This window comes from Vespula pensylvanica, chromosome 2, assembly GCF_014466175.1.
Source record: "Vespula pensylvanica isolate Volc-1 chromosome 2, ASM1446617v1, whole genome shotgun sequence".
Taxonomy (NCBI): Eukaryota; Metazoa; Arthropoda; class Insecta; order Hymenoptera; family Vespidae; genus Vespula; species Vespula pensylvanica.
This window is the reverse complement of record NC_057686.1, coordinates 13,738,783-13,766,354: the sequence shown is the minus strand read 5'-3', so window position 1 is coordinate 13,766,354 and position 27,572 is coordinate 13,738,783. Positions and strand designations below refer to the sequence as shown.

General features: G+C 39.0%; 1 protein-coding gene across 2 annotated transcripts in view; it reads right to left on the bottom strand.

The window, feature by feature from the left end:
- The window catches only part of LOC122627393, a 227,515-nt gene that overhangs the window by 164,585 nt on the left and 35,358 nt on the right, over positions 1-27,572 (bottom strand). For both annotated transcript variants that reach the window (XM_043808493.1, XM_043808494.1), the window contains exon 3: positions 7,030-7,071. In XM_043808493.1, coding sequence (XP_043664428.1) covers positions 7,030-7,071 — 42 coding nt within the window. The remainder of the gene's footprint in view (positions 1-7,029; positions 7,072-27,572) is intronic.

Sequence of the window (27,572 nt, the reverse complement as noted above, 5' to 3'; positions counted from 1 at the left end):
CGAAATATCGCGTGTCGTCTCGCGAGATAGCAACGGTACCCGCATCTACACGAATTAAGATCGAACGTTCATTTTCTATGGATGCGAATTAGGATCGCGTTTCCCTTTTCCACCAAACTTTCCTCGATTTCGAGTTAGGCGTTGTCGTACTACACACACAACTACATTTCGCCTTCCTTTGCACCTCATCCATACATGTTTTCGACTCGATACGATTCCGTTCATTCGTTCTTCCTTCGTCTTTGTTCTCCTTTTCTTCGTCCTTACGAGTACACGTGCGTACCCATCTTAAATCGCGAAACTTTCATCCTTGACGAAAGCTACGCGAACGTATAATCGACTCTCTCGAGCAAACGATTCCTCGAGACTATGCTGGTACCAAAGCGAAATTGTATGCAATTAACGGAATATGAGTTTGCGTTCGTTATGAAATACCTTTGAATCCTTTATTACGCTTTTAGCGAGAAAATTCCAGCTTTCCTAGACGATCGAATTTATATTACGTTCGGATCTTATACGATTTACCTCGCAAAATGTCGTTTTCATGGATTTAAAAATTCGATAAGGTAACGCGAGTTGGCACAAAAGTAGTACCCTATCCGATATCTTTATATCTTCTGAAAACAGAAAACAAACAAAAAATAAAATAACACGGAACAGTTTAATAGCCGAGTAGTTACGGTAACCTTCGATAAATGTAGTAACTATCGGATAGAGTGAAATCGAACGCTCTTGTACATACGTTCATGAAAGCTATTCGGAGCATTTAACCATCGAACTTTTTTGCCATAGGGATTTAATAACAAAAAAAAGATGGAGAAGCAAAAAAAAAATAAAAATTATATCCTCTCTTTGATCTTTGTTTTCCGGGTACGCGATGGCCTGCATTTGAATGTTTCTCATTCATTTTTTCGTTTCTCTCCGAATAGCAATTTATCGAATATCTGAACTTTTCTAAACATGATTATCCTTCAGACGTTAGAATATTTATCATCTAAAACTCATTTACAAACTTATCGCGAGCTTAAAAGATAAAGATTACAAAAGTTACGTCAAAAGTTTTAATATTTCGTAAAGTACCTTCTAGAAAAGCGTATACCTAATTAATAAGATAACAAGTATATACGCCGTGCAGATTTGTTAAATCGGGTTCTCTCGTATGCTCGAGCTTTTCAACGAAATTAGATTGAAAATCTCTAGACGAGTCAGTCAACATTTCATTCATACAAATGCAACGATGACAATTACGATGGTAACGCCGTTAAAAGTATGACCTCTTAAAAAAAATAAATAAATAAATAAAACAGGAAGAAAGCAATTCAAGGAATTATATTCCTATTTCGATGTATTATTAAACGAAAAATCAATCTTGTTATTACTTTTAACAAAATTACCATCGCATTCGAGGACACGGCCAATTTTGTGAGGAAAATCTCACTTCCTCCTTCTCTTTCTCCTTTTAAAATAACCAAACAGATTTCTCAACATCTCGGATATTCGTTGGGTTAACGCTACTACCTTCAACAAGATTGCATACCTTCGTAACGATCGTCGTGTGTCCACTAGGTAAGGAATACACATAAATCGATTAAGTTAAGCACACCGTCTCGGAGGAGCTACGAGTAAAATAGCCACGTGTTCCTACAGCTCTTAGCCGCTCATTAAGAGAATTGGGAGGCGCAAAATTGTTAGGAGCTAAGTCACGAGGGAGATAGGATTAAGCGGATGGACGAAAAGCAATGCGACGTTGAAAACGAGTTAGGTGGAGCCACGTTCGTGATAGAAAAAGATGACGAGGATTTCTCGAACTAGGAGAAGAAGAAGAAATTGTTCAAAGACGAAAAGAATTAGTGAGTTAGAAAAAGAAGAGGAATAATAGTCGAGAAGAGGGAGGAAAGACTTTCCTTCCGTAGTTTTCACAGTTTCCGTCGGTTAGTTCGTTCAAAAGGAAAGTCATTGCAACACCTTAGAGTCGTTTCCTCCTTGAACGACTACACGGTAGTTACCAAACTGTGGAGGAACGTCCACGGAAGAGAGGATAAAACGAGTGCAGGACCACCGAACTAATCAGACTCGACCAATCCGAGTCGTTTCCCCGAGGAGCTTTCCTCCCTGGCGGACAAGATAATTTAAACTTTTCGCGATGTTGCGATGCGTCACAGCACTCTCGTATTTCGGTCAGTACACTAAGCAGTATTAGATATGAACGACAGATTCAGATGTTTAAGATCTCTGACGTTGTACGTATATCGTATTCGCGGTGTTTCCGCAATTCCCATTTTCGTTTCTCTGTTTTCTACCCTGGTGAATCCCAACGGACTGCTTGTCCGCGCGTTTTCACTGAAAACTCGCGACTCGTCGAAAAATGAAGCGCCGCTACGAAACCCACTCTCTCAAATGAGATATAATTTAAACTTTTGTAAGTTGGTATGGTACATACATATGTATTGTAAATTCGAACTGTGAATTAGCAACAACCTGCATATATATATATATATATATATATATATATATATATATGTTGACGTGTATATGTTTTCATTATTCTCGGCCTCATAAATCTATTCATTCGCACCGAGTACCGATCTAACAGATTTTACGTGTCTTTCGAGAAAACGCAAAGGATAAGGCTCGCGAATACCTGAACAAGTTATGTATCTACATATATCTATCGAAGAGAAACAGTACGTGCGATAACATAATTTTCCTTCGGGCACGTGGGATTGGTTGACCTAGAGGAGGAAGTCGGAGCTTTCGACGACGTTCCACACGCATCGATCGTCGAATCGAGTCCAACAATAAATACTCGTACTTCGGTCGTTCTGCATCGAGTTCTCAATACGTGCGGTCGACCGTTCACGTTAGTCGGATTCTCATTGGTAAACTACGTCGTGTCCAAATTTCGTTACATAACTAACGCAAAGCTTTCCGTAAATTTGATTCTATTGTTTATACTTCTTTTTCCGTTTGTATTTTCTCGAATGACCTAGCTACGTATATCGTATACATAATACATATTCTTCGTATTTCTAATTTATTTAATATTTGTTTATACCTATGTATATTTCCTCTTTGTTTACTTACCAAAGATATAAGCATTTAATTAAAATCATCAATCTAAATCTCTCGAATGTATAATATAACAGCGTAGTTTAATATCTCCAATCCATCAATGTTTTCATTCGTTTTCGTTCGTTTTCTCTCTTTCGTTTCGTATCGGTTGATAAATATAGTTTTGGTGTCATAAAAATGAAAGAACTCTCAATAATAATTAACATAGTTCGAGTATACGTTCATCCACATCCCGAGCTTATTTAACATCTTTGAAATGTGTATTATACAAACTTTATTCCTCTACAAAGTACACTCTCCGTAAGACATTTGAAAATCCCTTTGATGAAAATGAAAACGACTTAGATGAAGGAGGTACCAACTCTCATCAAATATTGCGAGGTGACCCATTCCCCGAGGAAATACGTTATCTACATTTTACCGTAAATCGATCAAAGTACAAATCGATCAAAAGTGAATCAAAGTGAAAGAGAAAAAGGGGAACTAACATTTGGTTCATTGATAACGTAATACTCGAATCTTATTATTAATTTTATAGTAAGGGAATATTACTTTTCTACTACAGGTATTTTTTTGGAATATCGATCTCTCGACAGAAAGAAATAAAAAAAAAAATAAATAATAAAAAATACAAAATACGTCGAAATCAACTAGTACAATAACAAATAGTAAAAGAAAAAAGATCATGATATGAATAGAAACATGGAGTAACATACGTGTTTCATTGAGTTACTCTCTTTTTATTTCGTTCTCCGTATTACGATACGTGCAATTCCTCTCTCTCTCTCTCCCTCTCTTTCTTTCTCTTTCTCCCTCCCTCCCTCCCCCCTCCCTCTCTCGCTATATATATATATATATATTACGTACGTACAAGGATTCGCTTCTATTCATCGCAGTTATCAATAGTATATACACAGACATCTTTGTTTTCTCGTGGTTACATCGATACGGATTTTTCTTTATTTACGACTTTACACTATGTTTTATTAACAATAATACTTGAATATACATACGTAGAAATAAATTTTTGGTGTCCCTCGTCAAATCTCAGTGTCCAATTTCTTCTCTTTTTCTCTTCGCAATGAAAAATAATATAAATTACGAAATATAACAGCGGGAACAGAAATACTGTGAAATATTTCGAGCGAGTAAGTTCTTATAAAGGCTGTCGCCAGCACGCTTTCTCGTCTAGTCGTAGAGTATTATACAAGTCGCTATGGATGGCAATAACACGTTTTGAGATACGTAGCTATGATGTGGCGTACTAGGAAACCAGACTCTACCGTCAATATTATTCTTTAAAGAGCGCACGAGTAATGATCACACTCGGCTACGCGCGTATATCGTAGAAATAATAGAGAACGAGAAGAGAGTTTTGCGAAAGTACAACGTTTGTATGGAGTCCCGAACGTCGATCGGTAGTATCGTAGTAGTATAGTAATAGTAGTAGTGCATGCTTTTTGAAGACTCGAAAATCGAACTGGTTGACTTAATCTCTCGAGATGGAGTACGTGACTTTGGAGTATCACTTGAAATTTATAATTAAAGATCTACGTTGTGCGGAAAATAGAAGTTTGTTTGGAATATACCTGCGTTCGGTGTGCACGCGTCGAAAGATTCGTTCGAACTAAAAGGTGTTTTAAGAACTCGAAGGTGAAATAAACGGTTAACTAATTGTTAGCCTACGATAAACATAAAAGAACATTTGACTCTGTTTAAAATGTTTAAGCTATGACAACAAAGAAGAGAGAGAGAGAGAGAGAGAGAGAGAGAGAATATATAAACAAAATAATCAATACCTTAGATACGTAAAATTTCTTCGAAAACATTCGTGAAAGGAACAACGCGGATAAAAGGTCAGACAGACGAAACGAGAAACATAAACAAAATAATCAATACTTTAGATACGTACAATTTCTTTGAGGAGATTCGTGAAAGGAACAACGCGGATAAAAGGTCAGATCCACGAAACAAGAAATTTTTCCTTTCGGTCACTATCGCAAAGCTCGTTTCAAATTCAAAGCGATGTTAAAGAGAACTTTCGCACCAACTTTTCCGATAGTCCACACGGAGCTAGTACAAATATTTGCAAAGAGTTTCCCAGCCGAAGTGAAACGTTCGGGAGCCGTTGGCGCGTGCCAAAATTCGCTTACGTTTTTCCCGGTGTGGTAACCCGAGTAGTTTTTTAAACGATAAATCGTTACGATAATGCGATTAATCGCGGTGTGAAAAATTTCTCAGTCATTCTACATAAATAAATAGTACGATCGGAAAATGATCGTTCGTTTTGTTTAAATTAACTAACCTACAAGTATCAATCGATTCGTATTCATACACGATTCTAGTTATAATTTCGTGAAACGTCGTCCTGCCTGAGAATAAAGAAAAAAAGTCAGGCAATTTTAAAGAGCATACGATGATTTCTGCTTTACGTATTACTATAACGCGAGTACTTTTAAAATACAATCGTCGTCCTTGGATCGAATAAAAGCTTTCGTCGTTCGTTGGCCGGTGAATTCAGTAGCAGCAACGCGTATATGTTTTATCGCTTGATACGGCCTAACGCGCACAAAGAGGAACACCATCGTATACGTTAACATACATACGTAGGTACGTTAACGTGGCGTTTTACACGAACGGAAAAAAGATTTGGTAGGTACACTTAGGTGCACTAAAACAATCGGCTTTTATTCGCACACGCGGATACGCATACGTAGATATGTACAATACAATTTTGTGAGAGATATCGAAATCTCGCAAAAGCTTCTCTCAAACGCGTGGAACGTATTTCGTTGGTGTGCGGTAGTATGACGCGGCCTGCCGTGCGGCCACAGGGCGAACGCTGATGGACGAAATAGAGGAAGAGGAGAGGGGATGGAAGAGAACGGAGGAAGGTGGAGACTCGAAGGGGGAGTGTTTTTACTGCATGGCATCAAATTGTGATGCATGAATGGCTTAAAAGGCCACAGCCCACATTACGGTCGAGCGTGCATCGCGGAAATTTAGATATTCGTCAACTGCCAACTGCCGGCGCGCGTTTTGCTCCCGTTCGTTGATGCATCGAATCGTGCGAGCGGCTACGAACGCGTTCACGAACCCACGGACCAACTAAAAGCTCCCTTTCCTCTCTACCATTCTCGTTCATTGCTAGCTCGAACGAGCCGACAATTTATTAGTCGCATAATTGTGCTTTAACATCTTCGTTTCGCCGTATTTCCAGATAAATTAACGACACTGGACTCGTTTGCCCGTTGCCCGTCCAACTAGGCTTTATAAAATGGTCTCGTTAATCGACGAAAAGCGCTGTTTCGACTACACAACAGTTTATACACGCAGGCCTATGCCAATTATACTAATGATTCGCTGAAGCACGCTGGATATCCAATCGAGGATATTATTCGCATCATCAACATCGAATGCAATTTCGATGGTTTCGTGTCAATAGAAAGCTTCTGTGTCCAATGCGACCTCAGTTATGCAAGCGTATAAATAATTAAACAGCGTTCCAGCTACCTTGTGACTGATATTTATGAATATATATATATATATGTGTGTGTGTATGTGTATGTACATATATATACATATATACATATATATACATATATATAAATATATACATATATACATATATACATATATACATATATATATATATATATGCACATATAACGATATGATCAAAAGCGCTAAGCATTATGTATCTTTATCTATTCAAGTTTATTATACGTTGGTTTTGCTTTGTTAATTATCTATCGTACCATTGGTTGGCAGATATATTTGTATGAATATCCGATGAACAATAATAAATATTTAATGAAAGCAAATGTACGCGATAGAAGAAAGAAAATCTCGTAAATATTTTCGAGCCCATTTGAGAGATGTTTTCCTTCTCAAATATTTTCACAAAGCATGGAAACGAGACTTTAATGGAGAATTTCGATTTCCTTATACACTTACCGGTTCTCGGAGAATCCGTGGTGCTCGCACGTTGTCTAAGGCCTGGAACAAAAACAAGAAAATTTATGAACGTCGAAAGTAACGATATTATATATGAATGAAAAAATGATCTGTTCAAAGAAACAAGCGTAGTGATCGTTGCCGTTGTTATCTTCGTCTTCGTTGTCTTCTTCTTCGTCGACGCATCTCAACGATATTCCGCAGCATCCACGATGTTTCGCGTCCAACGAAACTTCTAAATCAATTTCGTCGTAGGAAGCAGAAGTGCAATCAAAACTTTCGAATTCTACGGGCGAGTTACGGAGTTTCCGTGCCCAAAAGGTTTCGTACGTCTTGCGATTCTACCCCTTTTCCTGCTATCTCACGGAGACAAAATTAATCTTACAAAATGTTTGTGAATTAACCGAGAAATCCAACGGCAACTATAATTTACCATCAACCACCACTAATTTTCCCGAGAAATAGCATAGAAAATACTTCGAAAAACATAAACACCAAGAAAATATCACCCTCGATATATTTTGACAAAATGGAAAAAAAAAGAAGGAAAGAGAACACCAATATCAGAAATTATGTATTAATCGAGTAAAGCAAAGAGAGCATTTATTAAATCGAAAGCAGTGTGGAACGGCGTATAAACGAAGAATTACGAGAGGAAAAAGGAGTAAAAATGCGAAAATTTCGTGAAGTAATTAGTTTTTTATGGTTGTTATGAGGACGCAAAGGAGGTACGTAATAGAACAAGTCAAATAAGTTTAAGAGAGATTAAAAATGCAGAAAAAAAGAATAGTTCACGGTGCAAAGACGTTCTAGAACGTACTTCTCGAGCAAGGTCTCGCTTCGTTTTAATAATCACGAAGAACGAATTTAACCTATTTACGATACCACATCGAGTGAGGCGAACTCTATCTTTTTCAATCTTTCCTTTTTGTTTCTTTTATCTTTTCTTTCTTTCCTCTTTCTTTTTGCCTTCTTTGCCCTGACCCTTGCGGCGCTAATGTAACTTCCCCGTTTCGAACTTTAACCAGGAAGACCACAATGTCCTTTTTCTTTCGAAAAGTCGCGCGTTGATTTCGTGATCGTTCGTTGACCGAAAGAAATAATATAGAACATCGGACGTGACTCTCCCAGCACGAAGCAACGAAAAGACACGAGTCAAATAAAGAAAGAAGAAAAAGAAAAAGGAAGAATCGACGATAGAGATACGAAACGAGGCTATTTCAATCTCCTTCGTTCTTACTCTACATCGATTCAAACGCTACGTCAACTTTGAAAAACTTTCGCTGTAGTTGCTTGACTTTTTCGAAGTTCCAGAGAAAGTAGTACTCCTAGTCGTTTCGACGAGTACTCGTTGGTACTCACCTCGTAGGAAATTACGTCCACCAAGCCAATTTGTTTAACGAACACGATTTTTCTCGTTTTTCAACGAGGCTTACTCGTGTTACTCTGAATTTTCTGATTAACGGGAGTTTACCGTTTCGTCAAGTTTTATACTTCAGCAAAATATACTTAATCTGTGTGTTTCTATAGATACAGGACAGTTTAGTTCACATCGAATATAACAGAAAACATTATCGATCCAGAACGCAATGAAAAAGAAAAAGAAAAGGGGAAGAACCCTCGAGAACGGAAACAACCGAAAGGGTTGTAACAAAACGACTAAATCGATAGTAACAATTCGCATATGTAAGTATATCTGTTGTCAGCTTCATTATGATTTTATGATAATACGGTATTACGCTTGCACGTGTACCTATCTGTTATGTGTGCATGTCTATGTTGAAGGAAGTTATAAGTCTGATTCTTGGGAAACTGGGAATGAGAAAGATAAGAGCGACGTGAGTAGACTCCCTACTCGGAGAAACCGATAAGAGATACTCTTACGAACCTAACTTAAACTCACCTTTAACCTGCGACGAACGACCCCTCGACAAGCGTTGGTTGCTCTCGATAGAGTTCAATTCACCGACACGAGGCGGAGTTTCTTAATGGTAAAACGTATACACACACATATATATACAGTATATATACATATACATATATATACATGTACTTCGAAAAGAGTTCGGCAAATGTATCGAAGATATTTATTTGTTTATTCGATCGCCTCGATAATAAGATCCTTGAAAAGTTCAGCGTATAGGCACCATAAAGACAAGAAACTTCATAGGTCGATGTTTCGAGGCAATCGTTTTCACGTACGAAACGTCGATCGTTGAAAATAATTTATTGGAACGACTTCGACGATAAAACAATAACGATCTCGCCATAGGAACGTTACCGGCTCGTCGGAAAATTGGACGCCGATGAGCGTGGGATTCGAGGAAAAAATCGAAATCGATCTTACGCCGCGATACCGCTCGAGGCCGTCATTTTTTATTTTGTCGATATTTATCGAGGGAAATACGAGGGAGGTGGAAAAAAACGGGAGAAAAAAAAGAATGGACCGGTAACTGCGCGGCGGCAGCAACTGTGAAATACCGAGTCGGAGTGACACATACCCCTTTCGGTCGTGCTGCCATTGTGCGCTCAATGCGAAAATGGAGCAGCGCCCGGTGCTCGCAGTTACAACGCCAACGTCGAGTAATTGCGACGCGATGGATATAATTAACTACAGATCGTAACGGTAATAGCTATCGCATGATTTATGGGAAGCAGAATGTTAATGAGTATCGCGAAGGTACTCCGCTCGTTTATTACGATTACGGGTTACACAGATAGTAGTGAGTGCGTGCTTTACACGAAAGAAGGAAAATTGAAAATTGCTCACGCGCGTTATAATACGCAAATTCGAGAGGCCCTTCTACGATAAACGAACGGTGACAACGGTGGACCGTGCAGGTGGCTCGTTAAAATTTTACGCGGGTGAATGTTCACCGATCGAAGTGACGAGCCGAATTACGGAAACATAATAAGCATCGAGTATCGTTCAAATCGTATATACACGTTTGACGTGATTTTCATCGAGTGGACGTTTGATTGAAATCCTTCCCTTTTTTCTAGCGCTTCACAAAGAGAACTTTTCGAAAAAAATACACGCGGATATACTGAATGAAAAGCAATGACATGCATTAGTGGTACTCTATCTTCTTTTCATGTGTCATGTATTATTTTACGTATTATAATATATATACATACATGTGTGTGTGTGTGTGTGTGTGTGTATACATGTATATATATAAAATATTTATATTTATATTGAAAATATATATGATAATAAAGAAGGAATAACAATAGATTAAATATAAAAATGATTTATAACGATTTGATTTATAACATATTGGTAAAATAAAGAAAAGCCTAGTTTTTAAAATAGCTTCTGTTCGAAGGCTCTATGACTTTTAATCTCCAAGATATTCCCATCTAAAAACTAAACGTGGTTTATATTGATTCATTGGTCTGCATAATTCTTTTAAAAAGAGTGCATTACGGTGTGTGAACACAGTGACCTTAATATACAAATTTATGAAATTTAAACGCTCAATTGGGGTGACTAGAAATCAACAGGCCGATATTTTCGAAGTCAAAAGGCATAGATACTCGAGAAAAAAATCGTTTTAAAGAGAAAAACATTCTCCTTTTTATCTACGAAGATCGATATCATCGAAATAATAGGATATATATTTTTCTACGAATAGTTAATGTATTCTTTATAATCTATTTATCGTAAATACACACGCCACACGAATAAGAATTATTTAGCAAAAGTATTAGATTAATTTCGAATCGACCATCTAAATAGATTTAAATGTAATTATCAAATAATTTTATCGATCCAATAGTTAAATATTTAGAGAGGAATATTCAATGAACATAAAACTTTTTATTTCTAAAGCAAATCTGCAAAACCAACAAGTCAAGCGTAAAATTTGTTTATCAGACAAATCAATACATTTTATAAGCACGATCGAACAAATCGCGTTGTTTGAGACCACGAGATACGTAAATAGAATGAAAAAAGCATGTTATCCTTGAAAAGAGACGAACATCGTCGATCCAAAGAAAGAAAACTATCTTTCGAAGGTATTTTCCAACGAAAGACTTATCGTCGGTGTCCGCGAAAATGCATACGACTAGAAGAAATGTCGAGAATTTCATTTCCGATGTCCATTAGACGTCATAACTGTGCTACTATATTTATCATACTGCAACGAAAAATATTTATTAGTCGCATGACTCAACAACGGCGGCAGTTATGAGAACGTCGCTCAAACATCGCGCATTGCTCGGATGAAATGTAAACCGTGGAAAAAACGAGCAAACAATCTGCTCTAACAACGGAAGACGTGTCTATTCCTCTCTTTCTCTCTCTTTCACTTTTTTTTTTTTTAAACATAGATATTTTAAACAAAAACGGTTCAACGAGCAGTCGCATCATTTTTATACTAGCCTTTTTTTGTGTTGCACTTTGTAATTTAAATAATAACGGTTACGTTACGCGTAATCCTCTGCCTATTTTCACGTGTGTGTGTGTATATATATGTACATGTATATGTATATTTATATATTTTTTTCTGTGCTTCACTCCAGCATTTATCAAAAAACGAAACGAATGGCCAGAAGCGTGATGTTGTCTATGACGCGAAGAGATCGACTTGAAAAAACTGAACTCACGATTTACAACGCAAATGGCAAGGACAAAAAGTACGCATATGAGCATCAACATGTAAATATCTATACACACACAGACGAACTTACAAATAATAATACGTACATGTTCTAGAAAAAGTAATGAGTCATCAAAGGAAACGTAATTGAAAAGCATATCGTCTGGAAAAGAACTAATATCACGTCGGATGAAGTAAATCCATGTTAAACCGTTTACGTTCGCCTAGCTTGGAAACACCCATACGATTGCAAACTTTGAAAACATATTTCCAAGCTTCATTTTCACGAAACGACGATAACCCATAGACACGTTTCAATAAATCCCTTCAGTCGAACACACATAACAACTTAGATCATTGACAATGAAACTTTACGACAGAAATACGAAAACGCATATTTTAGAGTCGAATTAATATCTCGAAATCATTACAACATCGTACGCCCATGAAAATTAAATATTTACGTACTTCGTCGATCATAAAGCGATAGTTATATTTTTAGCGAGAATAAATAGCGACTAAGGACAGGAACGTGTGGAGAATATGACCAAAATTCACTAGCGTTAATAATGGATTTCGCATATTTCGCCATAATTACCGCGACAGAATCGTCGGCCGTTCCTGCCGATTATAGGCGTTGCGTTACGGCACCGTAACAGGATCGCGTGCTGCATCAAATTAAAATGCACTTCGCGAGTGAAGGCGACATTAATATCCACGAGCGTTTGGTTATGTACATACGTATGTACACACGTAGATAGGCGAACAAGGGAAACAATATAATGTTCGTTACAATTATTAACGAGTATGAACACGTTCGCTTTGAGCTTCGATATAATAAAAAAAAAAAAAAAAAAGGAAAAAAAATGAGACAGGTCTCTTTATTGCGAACATTTTCACGGTTCGTTACAACGTCGTTTGTACTCACTGGAAAGAAGGAAATTTAACAAAAAAAAAGAAAGCAAGAAAGAATGAAAAAAAGAAAATAAAAGAAGGAAAAGTACAAAAAATGTAGGGAAAGAAGAGAAAAAAAAACGAGAAAGAAAATATCGATGTCCTCTCGCGAGAGAGCGAAGTTCCACACCATTTTCGAATTTATGCCGAGAACGACATAGGACATCGGGGATCGGCGACAGCGCGCTTGGAAAAAGAAGGGAATACTATGACTCCTGCCAATTTCGAGCACGTTCCACACAAACTAACATGAGCGTGCACTCGTGTTTCAGAGATTACCGTACACTCTGTAGATACCTAGGTGTTTATACGGTTCGCCGTTATATTGTCGAAAATAGGAAAATTCATTCAAATTCCCGTGACGCGTCGAGACTACAGCGTGAAGAGGTGTGAGAGAGGGGCATGTTTTCGAGGATGAAAGAGATGCGAACGCGGAAACGTCGCGCCATTGCTAAGCGTGCAACGACCATTCACATGAAATAGAACCGAACGAGCTAAATAAAGAAGAAGAGAAATGAAAATGGAGATACAGAACGGATAGAAGCGACCAAGTTAACGAGATTACACGGTCATTTCGACCGAAAAATTTTTTCGTCCAACTCTTCTTCTCTTTTTTCTTCTTGCTTTCTTTCCTTCTTTATCTATCTCTTTTCTCTCTTTCTCTCTCTCTTTCTTTCTCTTTCTTTTCCTTTAGATTTACGAGAACAAACTAACGAATCTTTCACGAAATGAATCACAAAGTAATTCCTTCTCTCGAAAGAAGTTCAAATCGAACCAACAAAGAGTTCGATAAACGCTAGCCACCTTAGAGACGCGATAATAGAGCAAAGTTGATAAGGGTATCGCGAACGAAATCCAAGGTGACAGCTATCAACATGAGTAAAAGCGAGACGCGAACTGCGAGACGAAAGGACGAAGAGAACGACGCGATGAATCCCGAGCAGACGTCCCTCTCTTAATTAATGATTCGAATCTCATTTATCATTACGCGTCGCACCCTCGAAGCCCTTCGAAGTACCTCCTTCTAACGGAAACAGGCAGAATAGTTTCACCGGGACCTTCGCTTTGCTCTTCCTTTTCTCTTTCCTTCTCTCTTTCTCTTTCTCTCTCTTTCTCTTTCCCTCTCTCTCTCGCTTCTTCTCCTATATACTTATACGATCCTATCTACAACTCCCCGTTCCTCGCTTTTCCGGTGGCCTCTTTCACTCCCATATCCCATTCCTGACTCTACTCCAGTCTTTCTTTAATTAAATAACTTCAAGACACTATCCGTTACTTCATCTTGAGCCACGTTCGACCATTTTCGTCCTTGACGATCTTCTTCTTCAGCTCCGAACACGAGATGCCCATTAAGTGAATTCGCGGAATTCGATATTCCCGATATCTCTGCTTTCTCCTTTATCCCACTCCAAGTTATCCTGCCATTCTTTTCTCACTTTCTTTCGGGCACTCTTAATAAGAGAGGATTCTTTTTATAAAGATAGATAGATCGAATTAAGAATGTATAGATCTCAATCACAGATACATATATATTCGTATGGAAAATATATATTTACTTGTTCTTTTATAAGCATAGATATTTTAACATTTATACAAAGAATTCATAACTCTATCACTCATAGTCTCTAAAAGAAGAAGTGCGAACCGTATTTGTTCTATACAGGGAAAGAGTGATGAAGAGAGAGAGAGAGAGAGAGAGAGAGAGAGAGAGAGAGAGAGAGAGAGAGAGAGAGAGAGAGAGAACAAACGGATTATTTAGTTTTACAAATACGTCTAGTGAAAGACTTGAAATCGGCGTGTAATGCGATAACGCATAGGTATCGTATGCCATTGACACGGCACGCAACCAAACACCTTTTACATCTGCATCCCATGGTTCATTCAAAAATCTCCACATCACGTGTACTATTTGAAACGCCTGAACGATGATAACCGTATGCGCTAACAGGCTTGATAGAATCGGATTACTTCGTTTATAATCTTTCTCGCTCGACTTTCGTTAGAAAGTTCTCGCGAACATCGTCAGTCACCGAACAAAAAGATAAACGACATAATTCTTTCATCTAATTTTCGCTACTTACATTTCTTCCATGTTTTACGCGCACACTCTTCAAAAAAAAAAAATGAAGGACGTGGAACTGTAAGATAACGTTTATCGCTGTAAGTTATGACCAGCGATACTTATGATAGATAAAAAAAAGAAGGGCACACTTAAGAAAGGTCCCTTGATGCGACTGTCATAAGTGCTTGAGAAAATAAGTTTAAGTCATAAAATATCTTTTAGTTATCGTCGTAATGATTTCTGTCAGCTAGTGATTTTTATATTATACCGACTAGAATCTTCTAAAGGACGAAGTAAGAAAGGAAGGAAGGAAGGAAGGAAGGAAAGATCCACGACACGAAGGGTGGGCCGATTCGAGACGACGGTAAAGGACGTCGCTATATCGCCGGGCGTGTCTTGTCAGCCCATCCATTATTCAAGTCGCGTAGCTTACAAGTGCGCCACTCCACGCACGGAGCCTCATTAATTCGCTTTATGTGTTTGCTCGGTGCCGGTGGCCACCACCACTTCGCCCGTGCAAGACTTTCAGCTTCTCAACGCTCTGAGTTTCATCGGCACCCTCTTTCCCTTTTTCCTCTTTTTGCTACTTTTTGTTTTCTTCTTTCTTTTCAGGATCTATTACATGTACTACAATCGAATGTTGAACGATATCCGTTAAGCGTAATTACATTTCGTCCTTTATTGTTGTTAAAATTTCTTCCGGAAAAGATTCTTTCCATTTTAATCTTGTCGCAAATTCATAAATAACACCCGTAAAATTCAGTGTGTTCAACGTTATTCAATTATATGTCACCAAACTTTGATCTTCTTTTATTAAACCTTATCCGTTTAAAACGATCTAACAAATGCATCGACGATACAAATTACAAAATCACGCTAATGTTAAAGCTAATTCCGCATTGTAAAATTTAAACATGATTAACGATCAACTTCCCGAACGATACAGTTTTATCGCGGATCGTTCTTTTTTATTTTCACACAATGAAAAGGGAATATAAACGACTTAATAAACGGCGATATGTTTCTTATCCACTCGAAAGCTACGTCATTCTTTGCGAGTCGTATTTCCATCATTCATCGTTCTAATTAACGTCCTACCTCGCACGATGTTAACTTGCATCGAACCGCGATGAATAACGTAGATTCAACGCAAGGTTCAAGCCTTTAAAAGAGGTCATGTGCATTATTAGCATGCGAACAATTAGCAAGACTTTAAAAAAGAATCTTTATAAGGACGATAAATAAATTTCAGCCGAGATTATGCAATTCACGTGATTGCACTCGAAGCATATAACGAATGTTCTCTCTCTTATTCTTTCTCAACAATACTTAGAAACACGATGACGTCGTCGTTGTATTCCCGTTCCCTGAGGCATCCTGTTCGATCGGTTTCATCTCTAGAATCTTTCTCTCTCTTTCCCTCATTGTTACTCGTCCGACTATTAAGAACATTGCACGAATCTCCTACGGATTTATTTTCCTTGTAATTCACGCTTACGAGATGTCGAACGATCAGAGCTGACTCGTTCGAAACTGCTTCAAGCATACCACCATTGGGATCTAATTCCTAGGAGACCTTGGAACGTTAGCTTAGCGGCTACCAGTGTGCAACACACATATTTTACTGCATGCACATCTGTGGTCTACCATTGTACACCTATGTATGTATACGTAGACTCAGTGGTGGTATATTGCCACGTTAGTTTTCCCTACGTTTCCCCTTTGATAAATTCCCAAGGGTAGGCGTGCGTACGATCCAAATTCGCTCTCTTGCTCTCCCTCCCTCTCTCTCTCTCTCTCTCTTTCTCTTTCTCTTCTATCTATCTGTCTATCTCGCTATCTCTCTATCTCCCTTTGTACTATTTTGACCTTCTCCGGAATTCGAAAGCAACCTCCAAATTCCCGGCTACCTCTCGCCAGCATTTTGTAATTCTCTTCTTCGATCACTATTATAACGAGCGATACTTCGGATTTATGAAAGGGCATTTCAATCGTTCGACTCTCTCAAGGAATGCGATCATATTTCAATTATCCTGAGAAAAAATCTTTAGATCCATGGAAAAACGCGTAATTAAGTAACGAACTATTGGATAAATCGATTCCCTTTGCTTTCTTTTAAAGGAAATAAATTTTTTGTTTCAAACAGAAGGAAAAAGAAAGAAAAATGAGAGAGAGAGAGAGAGAGAAAACGGATATCTTTATAAAGTTGCCAAGTCTTTCGACTTTTTCATTAACCACACTCGAACTTAAGCTATAATACATTTCTTTATATTCCGTTACTCCTCCTGATCTTAATTGCCAAAAGTAGTATAAGTACTCGTCGTATTGGCTTCAAAAAGCATTACGATACCAAGGCTTCTTTTAATACGTAAAATACAAGTTGCCTTGACGAAAAGTTTTTTAAGTCTTACCTTTTCACAGGCAATCCAGGTCTTTGAAAATGGAAAGAGGTAAAAGAAAGTTGGCACTATATATGCTCTTTCATCAAGGAAACGTAGGAATAAAAAAAAAGAAAAAAAAAAAAAAGAGATCTTTTGCATTCGGTAGCCAAAGGTTTTCATATATTTTACGGTAACGTTTGCGATATCCGTATAATATGAGCAGTTTTTCCTGTTCAACGGAGAAGATAAGAGAGAGAAAGAGAGAGATAGAGAAGAAGAGAGAAAGAAGAAAGAAAGAAGAAGAGAAGCGAGATCTAGATGATAACCTATATCCATTAAGATTTCACTAACGAGACTTTTTCTGAAAAGAGTAACGCCCTCGATCGTAGGGATAAATGATATAATTTTCAACAGAGTAAAATTAGAATGAACCTCGTTTGTGACAAACATTCAATTAATCATGAAACATGAAACGGAGGCTACTACTAGTTTTTTTTTTTTTTTTTTTGAATGAGACAAAAACTGAAAAATCCATTTATCTCTTTTACTCGGACGTATCAATTTTCAACGATAGTTCACTATTTTCCATAAGTAAATTTTTTTCTAGGTTTATCTGTCCTTTTATATCTACATACGTAAACTCGTTTATATTTTATAATTACGTCGAATTGTTTGGGGATTAAAACGAAAAACATAGTTTTAAAATATCGCTCCGTGAAAACTCGGTAAGAACGACGATAATGCTCGCGATTTAACGAAAATTAAATCGGGATCAAATGGATGAAAAAAGATGAACGATAGGACGTTTCATCAACGTTGAGAGCATCCTTCGCCGATATTCGAAGCTTACTCACGATAATAGCGATATCTAGCGATATTTCATCCCAGTTCTGTATAACATCGAAACTGCATATGCAAGTACGATCGGAGATAACTACGCCGGCTTAACTCAACTACTGTCGCGAATGCAATTTGATTTTGAGAAGGCTGCGAGTGCAGGAAATTACGAGGCACTGTATGCCATCGAACATTATACACGAACGCATACGTACGTATATGTAGATACAACCATTCATCTATTATTAAATCATTGTCTGAATTCACCAAAAGTTTCTGAACGCATTTCTTTCAACCCTCTAATCGAAGCTTCGAAACGTGAGCAGCTAACTCGTTTCCGGTAACTCAATATCCGTAACGCAGCCTTTATTAAAGTTTGAAAAGGACATTACATTTGTAATATACGAAAATAATACTCGCAAATAGCGATTTCCATGTTTGCATTTTATTCCTGCGTTTATTTCTCGAATTTCACGATTATAAAGAGAATAAAAATACGATGAACATTGGGGATTGATTTTAGGATGATTTATTTCAATATTTTACGTGAAATGCAATTAGTCAAATCAATCGTCAACAAATAACAACCTGACAGTTTATTTGGTAAAGAAACAAATTGCGTGTGTTCCATCATTTTTCTTCCTTCTTTCTTTTTCTTTCTCTCTTTAAGGAAACACCGATAGCAATTAGATAGACCTCGTCTAATAAATATTCTATACCTAAGAGAAATCTAAATTTCAGCTGATATTTGCTTTGTAGATATCGTACTGTTGCTATATTTACACGTTATCGCGAATATCTCTCGAACGTAGCAAACTCGTGACAAGGCCGAGTTGATAAAGAGAATGCAGCTGGTTGAGACTGGTGGTAGTTTGTTTGTAGAAAAACAAAGGAAAGGCCGAGCGAAAGAGAAAAGCAAGCGTACAGAGAGACAAGAGGTGCTCTCTTCTTTAGCGAGAAACTCGGCGAGCGACGCGCCAGTACCGTGCTGTGGCGTGCGCCGCTTGTCACGAGAACGGCTTAAGTCCGCGTTAATTAAGGGAGGCTTTAGCTCCTACCGACTATAATCACCCGCGGTGGGCGTCTCCATGGTGATTGCAGAATGCGTAGAAAATGGCGAAGCCGAATGGGAAAATGAATGAACCCGTAGTCCGACGTAGAGGAAGAGAGAAAGGAAGATGGAAAAAAACGGGGAAAGAAGAGAAAAATAAAAAGAGAAAGAGAAAAAGAAGGAGAGGAAAGAGAGAGAGAGAGAGAGAGAGAGAGAGAGAGAGAGAGAGAGTGAGTGAGGGTCGTTGCAACTGTTTTTACATTGTGCCCGCGGGACCGTCGGTCATTTGTCAGGCTGCTTTTCTTTCTTTCTCTCTCTCTCTCTCTCTCTCTCTCTCTCTCTCTCTCTCTTTCTTTATTTTCTTCTCTTCTCTCTTAGTGCTCTCTGCACGAGACACCCCGTCGATGTTAACCGACAGTCGTTCGAGCTGAACGGCCGTGCCATTATAGTTTCCTGCCTCTTAACTGGCGATCCAGCACCACGAATGATCGTGGGAAATGTGGATCTTAGCTGTAAGTCACGGTACGGCGCGAAGCTGTATAATTTATGCATGAAACTTGATAGACCTCGTTCAGCTCTAAAACGAGGCGTTTCCGAAGTGCCATAAACCGCGAGATCCGTTTCTCCGAGCCTTGGAAAAAGAAGCTTCTCCGTACGCTTTTGTCCAAGTACGCTTTCATTCATTCTTTCTTTCTTTCTTTCTCTATCCTTCGGATTCTCTATATCTTGTCTTTCTCCGGGATCGCTTTAACCTGCCTGTACTTCTTCACCCTCTTTACGACCGAACGTAATTCTGATGGAACGCAAAAAGATGAAACTTGAAAGAGAGTTGAAGTAGGAGAGCACTGCAGAACGTTTTCATAGTCGTAATTACATACTAAAATTGTTAGCTGTGTGCTTTCCAACAATGCTAGTGACATCGTAGATGTATACTTAAACCATATATTTGTCATATCAAAGTGGATTCTTCCGAAATATGCATGATGAAATATGCAGGGTGATACTGCTACGTCGAATTAAAAGAGAGACAAAGAAAGCGAGAAAACGAGAGCAAAAAAATGGAGAAAAGATGGTCTATTCGTCGTGAAACATCATTATCGTAAACCGAATTTTTGGACGGAGTTGAAATTAATATGAGAGGAAAAAATAAACGAATAAGAGATTTAAATGGAAGAAACCTCTAATAAGATAGATAAAAGTGAAAGAGGAAAAAAAAGAAAAAACAAAAATTATAGATATTTATTAACGTGAAAGTATCGTAACCGCTAGTGATAGATTCGTTCTCAAAGCGTGACGAACCATCGACGTGGGTTCGTCGAATTCTTCTTATAGAAACTATCGTTTGAAACGGGAGTAACGGCGTCGACCGCACGCTCAATCGCTCGCAATGGCAGCCACGTTCGACGATGCGGCCACGACACGGAGTAATTGGAGACTGTCTATCGCTATTGGCGAGCAAGAGGAACGGAGAGGGAGAGGCCCGGGGATGGAGGTTGGTTACACGAAGGGAAGCCGATTAATGCAAATGTCTAACCTATTGCGGTGTATGGCATAGCTATACTAATTAAACTAAGCGATCGAAGTGAAGCGAGGGAGAAAAGGGAAGAGTAAAGGACGTGTGACCGAGTGGATGACAGAGAGGGTGAGAGTACCAGAAGAGGGCTGCAAGACCACCGAGATAACTCCGCATACGGACGGACAGGCTAATGGAGAAAGAGAGATGGAGAACGTACGAGACAGAGAGAGAGAGAGGAACAACGATGGTGGAACGTGGGAGGTCAGGTTGAATTACCGTGGACCAAACTGGACCTGCTCTCTACGATGGTTCGCCCGCAACGCTTCAATTTAGAATGCTAATCAGGCACCGTCTTCTCATCCCCCTGATTCACCTCACTTCGCTCTCCGCAGGTCTGACCTGCGTACGAACAGTTTAATGTCTATACGTGTATTCATCCCTTAATCCGTCGCAGCTTTCTGGGTCGTAGACACACTGTCTTTACCGGTGAACCAGTGGCACTCTATCAACGTCTACGAAGCGGGATTTCGTCGTCGAGAGTCTCGACAGGGTGGCATCCTTCAAGGAAATGGAGGAAAGGACGCGCTCCGTCAGGAACTCATGCTGCGCAACGCTCCGTCTCGTTCTACCGTCTCGAGACTACCCTCGCCGATATGATAGGGAGATTTTCTTTCTTAAATTTTCCAACAATTCGTACGAACATTATTTTTACTGGGATTCATCTTTCGGATAAAGTGCATCGATTTCTCTTCCCTATAACTTGGATATTCGTAATATCGTTATCGCAAGATTTAAGAGATTAAATTAGTGTTCGTGTAACGAGTTAAATAGCGGTATCTCGAGTATACATCGATTTGAAAGAAAATCTTTCGAATATTTGCAAGGAAGATTAAAAGAGGAAATTACAAAAAACAAAATTCAATATCGGTTAAAAATACCGCGGTACATCTGCGAACGCAAATAATCGGAAATGCGGTAGCCGTTAAGAGTTTTACGATGGAACGAAACAAACGATTCGTAGCACGTACAACAAAGATCGATGTTAAAGAGTTCATTTGCTCCTACCGCGTAGTGACCTTTTCGTTTTTTGCCGACCAATGATAACTTCGTGCTTTCCGCTTAGCCATGTAAATGCAACAAAAAGAGAGAAAAAATGAATTTCGATTATACATTTAACCTCGCGACCTTAACGTTGCATGATTTGACTTAGAAGGTTCCTAAGGTTCTCGAACGTCTTACGTAATTTTTAACATCGAAGCAATCCGAGCTCCGCGCCGAATCATTTATTAACTATATCGATAAAACTATCTCACGGTACAACCGATTATACAACGTACCTCGGCTTCCCTCTAATTGGTAGACTTGTTAATTATCTGATAACGATGATTCCGCTTTCCAGACCTTACGGAAGGTTCGCTCATAAACAAACGTTCGAGAAAAATAACGAAGCGAATAATTAATTCGCTCGGTCGAGAGTTACGTCTCCCATTTTTCATAGCGGAATGCTTCGCAAACAAAATATGGATTCTCCTTCGCCGATAAATTTTACCATCGAATCTTGGCACCTTCTCGCGTTATTGACTAAATCGCTAATAATTTCGCCGATAATAAGAATGACGTTTTCATAAAATTTAATTATCCTACTCCGATATCATAACAATGGACTTATCAAGATAGTGACGCATGTCACCAAGCTTGATTACGGTACAATGACTTCAAAATTTGGTGGGGGAAAAAAACGCGTGCCCGTCAAAGTTATATATTAAAATCGGAAGACCTGCGCTAATCACAAGCTATTCTCGTTCACATTGACCAACCTGTCGTTTGGCCGCCTTTCAATTTTCAACCGATTGCACCAGCTGAGCCTCGGACAGGTTGACATCAACGTATGAAGTTTAATATTTCAATGAAAAATGGGAAACGTTGACAAAGAAGAAAAGGGTTGGCGTAAAAAGAGAAACAGAGAGAAGGAGAGAAATGAAGAGAATGTATTTCGTTACGAGCACGCTTCTGATCGTTGAAACGTGAGCCTCGTAAAGTTTATCGTTTCTGTTTCTCTCTCTTTCTCTGATATACGCGTACAAGCGTAAGGATAGTACTACGAATAATGCGACTCACGTTACATCGCACAAACGATAGCCGAATAAATTATGGAAAAGAGTACGCTTAAAATTTAAATGCATCAGCCTTGTTCTCTTTATCTTTCGAAATGCGACCCTTTGAGAATCGAGGGCGAGAATTTCACGAATTCGAGAGAAGCCGCGGCATGAAACGAGCAGTCAAAGGAAAGTCTATGCTGTCCGAGTTCTCGAAATCCATAAATTCGAGAGACCAGAAGCAACTTGTTCGTTTCTATCTACTATTTCCCTTTCGCTCGCTCTCTTTCGCTTTTGTAACGCGTTGCATCCTTTTCGAGCTATTTCTCTCTTCCTTTCTCCTCCCCCCCCTCCTCTCTCTGTGTGTATACATGTATGTGTCTGGCTCTATCTATCTATCGTTGCGTATAACCCTGTGCTTGCACGCTCGTAGTCCACGCTTCCTGTGCTACGGACACATATGATATACGAGGTCGTATATGCGTCACACAACGCAGCAGCGTATATAGATTACCGAAGGTGCGAGAGAGGCACAATAGAGTGTAATCAACGCCGAGAGAGCGTCGTCGAGCCGTGCCATCCGCGTTAATATTAAATCGCGGCTCCTGCGGTTGTCTCGAGTGCTTATCTCGGATCTTCCCGTCGCATCTTCGCTATATGTTAGCCGACACTCATGATTTTAGCTAGCTGCACTTCTCTTGAACCGGTCCTAAACTAGCTCTATCGCGACTCCATCTTCCGCACTTTATCTTAATCTCCCCTCAACGTGACTAGCCGTCTTCTCGCAAAATTCTCCGGCAAAAGTTAGAAAAGGTTTCGAGTCTTTCTTTTGATTTTTCCTCTGATTCCTTTCCTTCATTTTCAGCAAACCGTTTTAACAAATTTATTAGTTGTAGAAATAAATAATTTTCTTATCGATTGCAGGCATTGATCGCGAAAAGATCAACAAATTTGTATTATTTTTCTATACCGCTATCGCGAGTACTTAGAAATGTTTCGATTTATATCCATGTGATGATGATAGCGAAATAAACGTCTCTATCTCTTTTTGTCTCGCAGCTTTTTTTGTTAGATACGACATGGATGGGTCCATATACCCGTGAAAAATCTTCCCTATCGTATATCGAAGGGCGACAGGAGAATCTTAACCGAAGGCCTTTTATCATCCTCCTCTATCGTTTCCTCCCTCTCACAAGGGCGTCCACCTTCATTCGCTGTTCTTATCGAAAACGATCGACCTTAGGTGATCCACTTGGGAATTTCCGCGAACAAAAACGATGCTTATCTTAAAAAGGAGAACGAACGGGAAAGAGGTAGAAAGAGACGGAACTGAACTATCGTGCGATCGATGGTCGCGAAATCTCGTGAATACGAAATCACTATTACTCCCAGCGTCTATCCTAAAACTGGCGTAACAGTGAAATCAATGTAAATTATGTAGCGTTTAACGATGAATATTCAAAAGCACCAACCAACCGGCCGAACAACGTAGTTGGTATAACAAAAGAGACGCATCTATATTATACCCTTTCAAATGCGCGAAAGAAAAGGAAAAGTTCAATTGGTATTTCGAAAGACTACCGCCGTGTTATTTAATACTCGCGAAACGATACCATCGAAAGGACATCGGTAAAAAGACGTATACACGCGTAGGATCTTCTAGGTAAGTGTTACGACGATGACACGAAGCTTCTCATAACGACGGCACAGGATCCGAACGGTTTTAGCGAGAGAAAGAGTAAAGCTTATCTCTTCAAGTAAAGGTAAGATACATATTTCGTAGGAGCTTCAGTCATTTTCGCTTAATCTTCGAATCGAGCTGCGAGGCATACGCTACGACGTAGTCCGTAATTCTAAAAGCTAAAATTCCTATATAACGAGGAAAAAGTTGAGAAAGACAAGAAAAAGGAAAAAAAAAAATTCGTCAATCTTATAAAATTGATAACGACGTCTTATTACAGATTCCCCTCGAAAAGACACGTAAAGATATAGTTGCGATATACCTATGTATCGTAATATAGCCTAAAGGTTAGAATCGACTGCGATACCCAAGCTACGTTAATACGTAGCCCGTTCAGGCATCAAATTTCACGGATAACATGGATAAGCTATTTGGTCGCGCGGAGGTGGTCCTTTGTGTCTAGGGTTTCGTTTAGCATCAAATTTCGTTCCGAGTGCTTACGAGCCTCCTATGCTACTCGACGTTGCCCGGTCAAAAGCGTTTCTACGTTCCCGTCGTTTAGATCTCCCTCTCAAATCTTCTTTGGAAAACCATCTGCTTCTCTTTCGACGAGCTCATACGAAGCGTCAAAAAATAAAAAAAATAAAAAAATACCATTCCAGTTAGCCAGACGCTAATTCTATTAAGAATCCATGTCATGAGGGGTTTTATCAAGAAAAACAGTTCACGACAGACGGGCTGAGTGTTTCGAATCTCTCTCCCTCTCTCTTTCTCCCTCTCTCTCTCTCTCTTTCCGTCTCTCTGTCTCTCTTTTCATCCGTTACAGTAGTGAGTAGGAAAAGTAGAACTTCAGGCGATATTACATCTGGAATTCTTCGGAGAAACTTTCTTTGCTTGAACTTTTCTTCTTCTTCTCTCTCTCTCTCTCTCTCTCTCTCTCTCTCTCTCTCTCTCTCTCTATCTACGTATCTATCTATCTATCTCTCTTCTCTTATTCCTGCTCCCTTTTTTGCCTCTATCGACGACCTTTTTTCCGTTTTACGCTCATGTAAGCACGTGATTTATGCCGATGACTTGCAGCTCCGGCGCAGGGATCTCCCACCCCCACCCAACCACGAAATTTGACTCTGTCAAAGAAATAAGGTCGCTACGTACGCGTGCATGGGCTATGAATAAACAACCGCTAGCCGATTCGTTGGAAAAACAAAAGACGAGGCCGATAGAGAACTGAGCGTAAATTTATCAGCGCTTTTGCACGGGTCACTATCGCTTGCTAATAATTAATGATGTCCCAGCAGAACATATCTCGTTCTCATTCAATGCGCAACCTGCGTTGAGTGATCGATAACGAATGTATTAATCCACCACGAGTACGCTTCTCGGTTATTTAATTAAATTTATCACGTACTTTATCATTACTTATGAGCGACCAAATAAACTAATATTATAGATTAAGATAAAAATTATAATTCATCGTTGCTTCGAGACAAACGTCATAGACGACATAAACAAAATTGATGTAATATCGAGTAACGAAGAAACGCGAGGACAAATAGAACCAATGCCAAGTGAATCTTTTGGAAACTTGCCGGAGCAATCAACATTTCTGAGATTGCACCACACGTTGACAAGGGTCGAGAACATAATCGCTTTAATTCCAACAGTCGAGATAATGTTCAACATGACAGAAAGTAATCAAGTAATATGCATTCGTAAAATTGACGGATCGATTTCTTCGGACATCAAACTGATGGTTCTATATATGTATATAAATCTATCATATATACGTATATTTTACGAAATTTTTACGCACGTATTGATTACAGATATACGTTCTATATATATATATATATACACACATATATATATATATATATACAACGTATATACATATTTAAAAAACCATATATAGTATGTATATATTTGTCTCGTGGCTTGATTTTTACGTTAAAAACTTATAATTGTTTATCGCGATTCGGTGTTAAACATTTATCGTTATCCCGCAATTTCACACTACAGCGACCAAAATCTAATCCGAAGGAAACTTTCCAAAATTTCGACTGGACGGTCATACTACCAAAAGGACAAGGTGGAGAATAGAATACATACATACGATACACTATACATACATACATACATACATACAGACAGACAGATAAATACGATCGAACGCAAAACGACGAGAGACAAAAAAACAGCATTCGCCACGACAATGTCGTCGAGCGGAGCTTGCATTTCGAATTTCCCTTTAATGAGATTGCGGTAGATGTTCCGTTATCGATCCTGGGAAACGGAAAGGTGGAGGGTACGTCGGCGAAATAGAGAGAAGAGAAGAGAAAAGAGAGAAAGAGACAGAGGGAGAGAGAGAGAGAGAGAGAAGGAGAAAGAAGGTAGAATAGAAAGGAGGAGCCATGGGAAAGAATTAACATAGCAAAAAGAGGAGGGTAGAGTGAATTGAGAAAATACGAGCATCCCATTTTTTAGACCGTCCCTTCCACGTAATACATTTCCTAAGTGAGAGAGTGAAAAAGAAGATACGAAGAGTGAGAAAAAGAAAGAAAGAGAGAAACAAAGCAGAAACGGGAAGGTTAGCACTTAATGAAAATCTACAATACTTAAGGTCCCTTCCGTAATTCATCCGACAGTGCTTTAGAGGAGAACTTAGAGAATCCGGCATTCTCTCGCACTGCAAAGCATTAATTTTTAACGCCGACGTGCCGCTTAACTCTTCCTCTATCTTCTACCTTCGTAATGCGAGACAATCAGAGTGCTTCTCGTGGAAGTTGATAAATCCGATTTGCAAGAACGACGGGCCACCAGCCACCCGTGGATCCGCGAGACTTCTAGCTTCAAAAGAGCTGACATCGCTAACGAGCGGGATACGCGGGAAGTCGAGTTGTTCGAAAATACTCCTGAGCCCCTTTCCAAGCGTACTAGATTCATAATTTGCAATCGACTTGCAACGTTTAACCCAATTTTTAAACTCATCGATCTTCACGATTATTTCGCGTTAACTCGTATCATTAGCGAAAATTCTTTTTTCTTTCGCGACTTTCTCTCGAAATAGATTAATACAAACGAACCATTTGATACATTGTGTTTTATCGGCATCGCCTAATTAAATTTACAGGGATAAATCCGTCGGAGCGTTGAAGGTAAGAAAACATCGACAAGGGTCGATATGCGAGTCTCGTAGTCGAACGATGAAAACTTCTTCGAAGCGAAGCACGACGCAAGGACAACGTCGAAAACGACTCGCAAGAAACGTTCCTAGAGCGTCCACGCTGTTCGGTAAGTAGACTAGCAGTTTCTCTAAACTTTTCTTCGAGAACACGAAGAGGACATACCAAAAGGACGC